Source organism: Rhagoletis zephyria, unplaced genomic scaffold, assembly GCF_001687245.7.
Source record: "Rhagoletis zephyria isolate East Lansing unplaced genomic scaffold, Rhagoletis_zephyria_1.1 Rzeph_scaffold_10955, whole genome shotgun sequence".
NCBI classification, from domain to species: Eukaryota; Metazoa; Arthropoda; class Insecta; order Diptera; family Tephritidae; genus Rhagoletis; species Rhagoletis zephyria.
In genome coordinates, this window is record NW_016168032.1 from 1 (window position 1) to 8,029 (window position 8,029).

Consider the following 8,029-nt stretch of genomic DNA (forward strand, 5'->3'; position numbering starts at 1 on the left):
CCGTTCTTTAGCTCTCGAGTCAATTCCATCTTTACTAAAATTATAATATCCATAAAACCACCCTTTGCATCTCATGATGAGATGTTTCAAAATTAATCTTTTTCGCCTCGTACTCTCCTATCAAGTTCTTTGTTCAGCCCTAGCGTTCGTTTATTCTTCGCCCTAACTATTGCCGTCACATGTTGGTTCGAGGGATGTTCGATGTTCGTCAGAATTCTNACTATTGCCGTCACATGTTGGTTCGAGGGATGTTCGATGTTCGTCAGAATTCTTACTAATTCTATATCCCAGCATTAGGTAAGAAATTATAAGCCTCCTAACACCTTACGAGAACATTAAAAAAAAAAAAACACACACACGAAATAAAGGTAGACATACTTTTCTTTATACACACTAAATACTATTCATATTACTACTGCTTTATAAGGTTGATCACCGCTATACATTTAATTTATACGCAATTTCCTCTATACACGTATGTATGTATGTACGAGTAGGTGGATAGTGTAATTTGCTGCTTCACACCTACGTCTATTTCGGCATTGAACTGCACTTGCCCTTCGACTTTGTTTGCACATTTTCCTCGCATACTTTGTTCTTGCATTCCCTATGTACCTCTCTTTTTCCATTTGCTGGAACTAAATTCCTAACCTCACTGCTGCTGCTGCTGCTGCTACTTTTTCATGCTACTAATTTAGAGTTCTCGTTTCACGTGGCACTTAGTGTGCATCTTCTGGCTGATGGGGCTGAGGGTGTATTTGTGGAGGCTGCAGCGGCGGTTGCTGTTTGCCCCAGTGATAGTGGAATGGCGGCGGCACATGGTAGTGTGGCTGCTGCTGCGGCGGTGGTGGTGGTTGTAGTGGCACCTGCTGTTGGTAGTGTGCTTCCAGCTGCGCATAGTGGTGGTGTTGATGCTGCTGCTGCTGCTGCTGGTGATGCAGGTGGTGATGCTCCATGCTCAGTTGCTGCTGTTCGTGTTGGTGAGGCTGAGGCGTTGGCTGTTGCTCTAGCGTTAAATCTGCGTGCTGCTCTTGCATTGTCACGGCCGGCATTGCTGCTAACGTAGCTGTCGGCATCATGGTTGTGTACTACGCAACCGCTGCTGTTGAGTTGGCCGGTGGTGCTGCGGTCGCTGTGGGCACGCTTGCTGCTGCTGTCGCTGCGGTAGTTGGTGGTGGCGGTGGTGACGATTGTGTCGTCGCCCCAGCCATCATTGTTGCTGGAGGCGCGTTGTTTCTGTTGTCGACGGCGGCGCCATTTGCATTATTGTTGCTGGCATTGGTAAGTGGTGCTGCACTAATATGGGGCATTGTTGCACATATCACATTCTTACCACTGTTACCGTTGCTTGAGCTTAGCAGCGTCGGCTGCATGTGACCCGCCTCGCTGTTTGTCAGTGTTGATCCTACCGCAGCACCCAGCGCATTCGCACTGGCGTTCTCTATCGCGCTTTTAATGTGCATGTTGCTGTTGGTGTTGTTGTTGCCACTGCCTATGCTATTACTATTGCTGTTGCTGCTCACTGTGCCACAACTGTTACTGTTGGTGCTGCTATTGCTAACATCGTTAAGCAACGCCGCGGCGGGGGCCAAAGCATTGCTGCTGTTGCTGTTATCATCGACGGAGGCGCATGCGTTTTGCGACTTGCTCATTGCCGCATTCGCAGCTGCAGACAATGGCTGCTTGTGTATGGGCGTAGAGTCACTACTGCTGATTTCGCTCATATTGTGGCTACTCGCGCTAATGTTGCCATTAGCGTTGATACCGCCGGCCGCATCTGCTGCAGTCGCTGTTAAATCTTCTCGCTTAATATCACTGGTGAGCGTTCGAGTTGCATGTCCTGCCACCTCAGCATTCACAGCTTGGGGCTCAATTGATGTTGGTGCACCTGTCGATGGCGCTGAGGGTGCGGTTTCCACTTTGACTTGAGCTTNCTGTTAAATCTTCTCGCTTAATATCACTGGTGAGCGTTCGAGTTGCATGTGCTGCCACCTCAGTATTCACAGCTTGGGGCTCAATTGATGTTGGTGCACCTGTCGATGGCGCTGAGGGTGCGGTTTCCACTTTGACTTGAGCTCTCACGTCAGCACCTGGCGTGAAATGCCTATCTGCAGCAGAGTTTTTTTCCTCCTGCCTTTGTTGAAAACGATATTCCAGCGATGGTATCGACGACGGGCCGCCGACACCGGTGCCACGCGAAACTTGGAACAGTACACGCGATATAATCAGCGCAACCTGCTGGTCGAGAATGTTAGACATCACCAATCCAAGCAGACGCTGCTCTTGGTGCATGAACAGGGAACGGTTGTCCGGATGTTTGGCCAGATGCAGCAGGGTGCCGGCAGCACGTCGCAGCATGTCCAAACTTGTACCCATTGAGTCGGGATTTTCACGCAGGTAATTGATTCCATGCTGGTTGGCAACTCCCAATGCCGTTTGCTCGGCCTGTTCGATGAATGCCACAAGGTATGAGATGCAGGGCGACTGTAAGGCCACTGTACGTGCCATGGCACTGTCAGCTGCGGCCAGATAATGCAGCAAATTAACGGAAAACTCACGCAGTACCTGATCCTCGTTGCGGCAAAGGTGGCGCGTCAACACCGCACACAACTTTTCGAGGCGCGAATGCGGTGGTGTCGCTATCACGAGATCGACATTTGCGTCTGTCACACACAACTTACAGAGAGCCTCTAACGCCAGACGCTGTGGCGAAAGCGAAGTGTTTGGACCACAAGACGGGAAGGGATCTTGACCGTGTGCACTTGGACACACCGCCCAGTGCAGCAGACCGTCGATGAGAGGCCGCGCTATGAGCTCATCGTAACGTGACAATTCAAGATGGCCTGCAATGTTCGCCAACGCGACAAGCATATTTTCGCGTATGTGCACCAAGTAGTCCCACCACCATTCTCTTTCGCCTTGAAGTGAGCTGCATGAATCTGAGAAATCGGTGTCCTCTTCGCGATCATAGTTACGCGTTTTGGGTGTACGCTGTAAGTGCTCGTGGTTGAGCAGCAGGAGGCGGCCAAGTATGGCTAGGAATCGGCGCGACTTGGCCAAGAGTGTTTCATTGCCCGGCACGAACGTCAAATTGCGGAATATGTTCGATAGGCAGATACAGCGACGCGCTAGCGCATCCTGACACTCGCTAACTAGGTACAGACTGGCTTCGTCTCGAGTATAGCACTCTTCTTCGACCGTGGAGGCACGGCGCCGCTGCAACACTTGTGCTGCGTCGCGCACCGTTGACATGGGGTCGAAATTTTTCAGTACACCACTATTGCCGCCGCCAACTAGACGTTGTTGCGGCAGCAGTTCGATTTCCATATCCACCTCACGACAATCGCTGTCGGTGGCAACGACGGCGTTTTCTGTTGACACCGTGTCCGTTGGCTCCCTTTTAAGACTCGGTGGTGCAAATGCGTTTTCGTCCTCTTGTAATTTCGACTTTTTAGCGCCGCTGGCGTCAAAAGCGAACGCGGCCCCGACTTGACTGTGTTTGCTTGCGCCACTGCTGTTGTTGAAGAGTCGCCGCTTCTTGTTAAACGTGTGCTGTAGTTTGCTATCCTCAGCGCAGCCCTCTTCCGTCGGTTCATTTATCAAAATTTTGCTGCTGGCCTCACTGCCGTCTACAACACTCTGCACATCTTCGGCACTGACAGCGCCACTAGCTTTCCCACGCGACTTTGTCGCCTCTGCCCCTCCGCGATTTTTATCGCTACGGCTGCGTACGTAACGAGCGAAAGGAATGTTTATGATCTCCGACTTGAACACGTCGATTATACCGTCGTGCGCATTGCGGTCCGCAAAACCATATGTCCAACTCCAGGGTGTAGTTTCGTTCCCCGTTGCCTGCTCATAAATAGGCTCCACCTCTGAGTCCCAATCCTTTTGTCTATCCGATACAAATATATCATCCTCTGCTGATTGTAGACGTACTGGCAAACCCTTGCGTGACATCAACGTGTAGTTGGGCGTGTTAGAGAGCAACATAACACGCTCCTCGGGGTTTGGTAGCACACGTATTTGTCCCAAATCGATGCCTTCATCCTCGTCATCGTCATTGTCGGCCAATGGCATTTTCGATGACTTAAATTTTTCGTAATCGTTATTGTACTCGACGGTGTCGCTACCTCCAATGCAATGCCGTTTGCGGTTGTAGTTTTGTACGGAACGGATGTGCCGACTACCGCCACGTTGTTCCACGTCTGCGTCACTATCGTTAAACATCTCTGCTAGATTCTTTTGGAAATGTTCCAAAAGTAACGTCAACAGACCCGGCAAATGTGCCAATCCAAAGTACTGCACCGTTGTGTCATCGAAAAGTAGCACGTTCAGCACGTCTAATGCCCAGGTGCACTCAGTCAACAGACCGGAACGCATTGCCATGAAAATACGCCATGGATCTACGGGACAAACATCGGTTTTTGCAAGCCGCTTACGCCTATACAGCACAGGTGTGGTGGCTTCAACGCTGTCCGGCGGGAAAACTATTTCTTTTTTAACTAGCTGGGCGCCTGGGGGAGTTGGAAATGGTTGCTGTGGCTGTGCTTGTGGCGGTTGTTGTTGCGTTGTCACCTGTGGCAAGCCAGGTGTGCCCAGTTGCGGTACAGCGCTTACTACGGAAACCGGTGGCTTGGGTGCACCGGCAACTGGCGCGCCCATGACTGGTGGCATAACACTGACAGTGCTGGGTGGAGCCGCAACAGATGGTGGCGGGCCGCAAGCTGGCGCAACTGTGCCACTGACCTGTGGTGGCGGTGGCATCGCAAATGGTGGTTTTGTCATGGGTTGATTGGACGTTGGTCCAACGGTTGGTTGCTGCGCGGGTGGCGGCGGCATGCCGGGTCGCTGCTGTGGCGGTTGCTGTTGACTACCGCCAGGCGGCCGTAACGTTGATCCGGGTGCACCTGGTTGTGGTGGTGGCTGCTGAGCGTTGCCGGCCATTTGCGCCCACTGTGGCGGCGGCTGTGGTTGTTGCTGCTGACTTTGTTGCTGATATGGCGGCTGTTGTTGTGGTGGCGGTGGAGGTTGTTGGGGCGCATAACGATGCTGCTCCCATTGCACGGCGGTCGATGCTTGCTGGTTTGGTGGTCCAAGTGGACCAGTGCCTGGTGGTGCGGCTGTACGAGGTGGTGCGCCGCCCCAACCTTGGGGTGATGGTGCAGAAGGATACTGTCCACGGTACTGATTTGAACCACTCCAACCACCTGTATAAATTGGGAAGCACAATTAATTTCGAACACATTTTGTATGTATGTAGGTTGCAAAGTGCAAAACTCGATGCCTTCGAATACATACCATACATTTGAGGTCTTGTATTATACGCTGGATAGGGCTGAGAGTCTTTCACAAAGTCCGGATGCCGTCGAGGTTGAGGAGTCTGTTAAAAATATATGTTAAAAATAACTATTCAATAGTTCAAAAGCTTGTAACGCACCTGATCGGGCGGTCTGTAATAGTCCTGTGTTGGTGCACTGGGCGGATAGCCACCGCCTGGAGCTGCCGGGCCAACGGTTGGTGGACCCGCAGCGCCGGCCACAGCCGAGCCCGGTGGTGTAGGTGTTTGAGAGCTACCCGGCGGCGGTTGACTGTACGAACGACTGCCATAAGGACCGTATTGATTTGCACCAGGTGGAGGACTGTATGGGAATTGAAAAGATTATTAATTTTACGATTCGACTATAAAATCCAGCAAAGGCTTGTTAGCCAATTTATATGCTGGGCAATGAGTTAGAAAACAATACTTTTGTAAAAATTGTTCAGATAAGTAGTTAACAACATATGGACTACTATGTATCAATGTATGGAGAAGTAGAGAAAATAGCACTCACGCTTCCCCCTCGGGCCCATAAGAAGGGTACATATTTCGATTTTGTGGCGGAAACTGAGGTCCTTGACTTTGGCCGAACTGGCCGGGTGGCCCAGTCGCATTGTATTGATCGCTCGAACCATATTGACCATAGGCTCCCGGCTGTCCTGGATATGGAGAGCCTGTGAACAAATGAAAATATATATATATGAAAATAGTTAGTGACAGATCAAATTTCTTAATGATGTATAAAATTAAACGATAATTGGACATACTACATATTATAGAGAGGAAGAATATAGAAATAGAAGTAAATCGTGTGGCAGAAAATGTCAGACCAATTTAGGAGTGTCTAATCAAAAGATGATATGGTATTTTTACAAGACTTTTATAATTTAAAAAACATGTTTAATATTAGGGCAACTCATCGCAACGCGTCAAAATGCCTCGTAACAATGTAAACCTCGCGTAAACTTAATTAATTTTGTATGAAAAATTGGGTTATGTACGAGGTTTACGCGGTTACGAGGCAATTACGCGCTTCCATGAATACCCATATTAATTTTTAAACAACTTCCTCTTACTCTTTCTGTAAAATAAAAGTTTATTGGAAATATCATCTCTGGATAAGGCGTTCCCCCAATTCAAATTATGTTTGCAATGAAATTGCGTCTATGCTAGTCCCAAATTCTCACATCGACAATGAAAAAATTAACATGGTTCACCATTAACAGGTCTATTCCGCTCTGGTATTTAACAAACATTTTGTAGCCGATTCATAAAGTTCCGGTAATTTTGTAAANGCAAAGGCTTGTTAGCCAATTTATATGCTGGGCAATGAGTTAGAAAACAATACTTTTGTAAAAATTGTTCAGATAAGTAGTTAACAACATATGGACTACTATGTATCAATGTATGGAGAAGTAGAGAAAATAGCACTCACGCTTCCCCCTCGGGCCCATAAGAAGGGTACATATTTCGATTTTGTGGCGGAAACTGAGGTCCTTGACTTTGGCCGAACTGGCCGGGTGGCCCAGTCGCATTGTATTGATCGCTCGAACCATACTGACCATAGGCTCCCGGCTGTCCTGGATATGGAGAGCCTGTGAACAAATGAAAATNCCGAACTGGCCGGGTGGCCCAGTCGCATTGTATTGATCGCTCGAACCATATTGACCATAGGCTCCCGGCTGTCCTGGATATGGAGAGCCTGTGAACAAATGAAAATATATATATATATGAAAATAGTTAGTGACAGATCAAATTTCTTAATGATGTATAAAATTAAACGATAATTGGACATACTACATATTATAGAGAGGAAGAATATAGAAATAGAAGTAAATCGTGTGGCAGAAAATGTCAGACCAATTTAGGAGTGTCTAATCAAAAGATGATATGGTATTTTTACAAGACTTTTATAATTTAAAAAACATGTTTAATATTAGGGCAACTCATCACAACGCGTCAAAATGCCTCGTAACAATGTAAACCTCGCGTAAACTTAATTAATTTTGTATGAAAAATTGGGTTATGTACGAGATTTACGCGGTTACGAGGCAATTACGCGCTTCCATGAATACCCATATTAATTTTTAAACAACTTCCTCTTACTCTTTCTGTAAAATAAAAGTATATTGGAAATATCATCTCTGGATAAGGCGTTCCCCCAATTCAAATTATGTTTGCAATGAAATTGCGTCTATGCAAGTCCCAAATTCTCACATCGACAATGAAAAAATGAACATGGTTCACCATTAACAGGTCTATTCCGCTCTGGTATTTAACAAACATTTTGTAGCCGATTCATAAAGTTCCGGTAATTTTGTAACTCCTTTCGCATTCTGTGTACTCTTGTGACCGGTAAATATTGTCACCATCTTCACTTATAAGCTGACCATAAAATATACAATACCAGAATTACTACAAAAATCGATAGCTGAATTGCTGAATATATTGACAGCATAGCATTACCAACGGACCTAAGTTTGCAGTTAGTTACAATTGGTAACAATTTTTGTTAATGTTACAAAACAATGGCAACGTGCAGAAAAGACCGGTAAAAGTGAAAAAATATAAATTAGTTGAAGTATTTTTATTATGAAAAGAGAACCTGTGGTGGCATGTTCAATAAAATGGGAATAAAAAATTACAAATAGTTTGTTGTACAATAACTTTCATCAAAGTTTGCTAATCAAAAGATAAACAAAAAAAAAA

General features: G+C 46.9%; 1 protein-coding gene across 1 annotated transcript in view; it reads right to left on the minus strand.

Annotated features, from left to right (window-relative positions):
• Positions 1 to 283: 283 nt before the first annotated feature.
• Positions 284 to 8,029, minus strand: part of LOC108376782 (trithorax group protein osa) — an 18,902-nt gene continuing 11,156 nt past the window's right edge. Inside the window, 5 exon segments of the mRNA XM_017633025.1 lie at positions 284 to 1,934; positions 1,936 to 5,210; positions 5,302 to 5,383; positions 5,441 to 5,642; positions 5,835 to 6,049. Of these exon segments, the coding sequence (XP_017488514.1) occupies positions 1,089 to 1,934; positions 1,936 to 5,210; positions 5,302 to 5,383; positions 5,441 to 5,642; positions 5,835 to 6,049 (4,620 nt within the window). The 3' untranslated portion in view covers positions 284 to 1,088.